This window comes from Penaeus chinensis, chromosome 29 (genome assembly GCF_019202785.1).
Source record: "Penaeus chinensis breed Huanghai No. 1 chromosome 29, ASM1920278v2, whole genome shotgun sequence".
Lineage (NCBI taxonomy): Eukaryota > Metazoa > Arthropoda > Malacostraca > Decapoda > Penaeidae > Penaeus > Penaeus chinensis.
The window spans coordinates 31,241,151-31,243,224 of record NC_061847.1 but is presented as its reverse complement, the minus strand read 5'-3'; the positions used below and the strand labels follow the sequence as shown (position 1 = coordinate 31,243,224).

General features: G+C 37.6%; 1 protein-coding gene across 1 annotated transcript in view; it reads right to left on the bottom strand.

The window, feature by feature from the left end:
• LOC125040465 (nuclear receptor corepressor 2-like) overlaps positions 1-621 on the bottom strand; it is a 19,361-nt gene extending 18,740 nt beyond the window's left edge. Inside the window, exons 1-2 of the mRNA XM_047635017.1 lie at positions 523-621; positions 18-148 (exon numbers count right to left, since the gene is read on the bottom strand). Coding sequence (XP_047490973.1) covers positions 18-148; positions 523-621 — 230 coding nt within the window. The remainder of the gene's footprint in view (positions 1-17; positions 149-522) is intronic.
• Positions 622-2,074: the final 1,453 nt, after the last annotated feature.

The following is a 2,074-nucleotide window of genomic DNA, read 5'->3' as shown; positions in this document are numbered from 1 at the left end:
CCGAGAGGTAATCTGACCCACATGGAGCGGTGTGGTAGCGACATGACTTGGAGGTCAGAGAAACTGTGTTCCGACTGACCACCGCTCTACGTGACCTCGCCTGACCCCGCGCCAAAGACACCCTCGCTTGCACAACAGCCGGAAGTCGCTTTGAGACAAGAATTTTCAGGGAGATGACTATGGATGAGGATAATGGTTGTAAGGAACGGATGGTTGACCATCTCTCTGTCTCTCTGTCTCTGACTCTGTCTCTGTCTCTGTCCCTGTCTCTGTTTCCGTCTCTGTTTCTGTCTCTGTCTCTGTCTCTGTCTCTGTCTCTGTCTCTGTCTCGGTCTCGGTCTCGGTCTCGTCTCTCTCTCTCTCTCTCTCTCTCACTCTCTCACACAGACACACATACACACATATATATGTATATATGTATAATATATATATGTATATATATTATATATATATGTATAATATATATATATATACATATATATATATATATATATATATATATATATATATATATATACATACAGATAGCTTGAAAACGTCGTGAAAGTCAAGCCGCCAGATTCCTCGACGCCACACAATCCAGAGCAGTTCCGCCGCCGTCATTTCTCCTTCGGTCTCCATTTCAGAATCACGACCTTCCCCTCGCTAACCTCGCCTCATAAACTCACCTCAACCATGTTATTGTGAATTACGGTAAAAGTAGACGGCCATTTCCCTTTAATTCTTTCTCAATGCGGCGGTTTTCTGTGTTTATTTCCACCCATGGGTATAAATAAACAGCGCCGTCTGGTGGTAACGATCGTGTTGTAAACATGTTTATGACGTAATCTTTTGGCTTCATAATAACCTAGTATTTGGTGGGGTTCGACCGTGTTATTTCAGTCTGGCAACCTTCATTTACGGAGCTTGTGGTCATTTTGTAAATTAGAAAAGTGAAATGACCTGTAATTTTGCTTCTACACAACTATTTGTATATCTTGTTACGTTTCGCGTGGCGTTTATTTTTTGGCGTGAAACATTTTGTCCATATTGTGTTCATATTTCTGTTAATTTTACTTGTATTGCTGTCTCTTCAAATCATTACGTTGTCTTTTCGCCACACATACATGTGTATATGCATGCACACATATATAAATACATACATATAAACATATACATCAATACATGCATGTACTTATACATGTATGTAAGAGTATATACTAATCTCATATGTCCGTCTTACTGTCTGTTGATCTATCTCTTTGTCTACCTGTTTATCCGTCTACCTGTCTATCAAGCAATCAGTCTATCTATCTATCTATCTATCTATAATCTACCTATCTATCTACCTATATATCTAAATATCTACCTATCTACCTATCTACCTATATATATATCTATCTATCTATCTACCTACCTACCTACCTCTTCACCTACAATTCTATACCTACTTATCTACCTATTAACCAGTTTATCTACCTATCTATTAACCTACAATTCGACAAACCTATCTACTTTCCGTCATTGGTCGTTACCAGAATAAAGATTGCCAACACAAGGTCTTCCTCAACGGCCCACTCGATATAACGAAAGGTTTCACGCCGACTTGGTCATAATGGCTCGAGGTTTGCAGTGTGACCAACTCAGCCTCGAACGTTGCTGGAAGGGGGGTCGAAGGTGCAACTTGGAGCGATGGATTGGTAATAGTGTTTTGGTAGTAGATGAAATGGGGGGGGGGGGGGGGTGTTAATCATGACGTTTATTTTTTTTATTATTATTATTTTTTTTAATGATTCGTTGTGGAAGATCTTGTGTTTTTTGTTGACTTCTTATTTTTTCTTAAATAAAAAAGGTATACGTCATGGTTTATATCCACATTGAAGCAATATCAATAACAGCAACAGAAACAACAATAACAACAACAACAACAGAAACAACAACAAAATTAAAATTCAAGTTCTTTCAAATCCACTTTTAAAAGAAAAGTTGACCTAAGTTAATAAATCTCTGAATGATCGATCAAACAAATAATCAAATAATCACAAGAATTAGTGATGAATAAAGTAAATATATAATCAATAAAAAAATCAAAGAA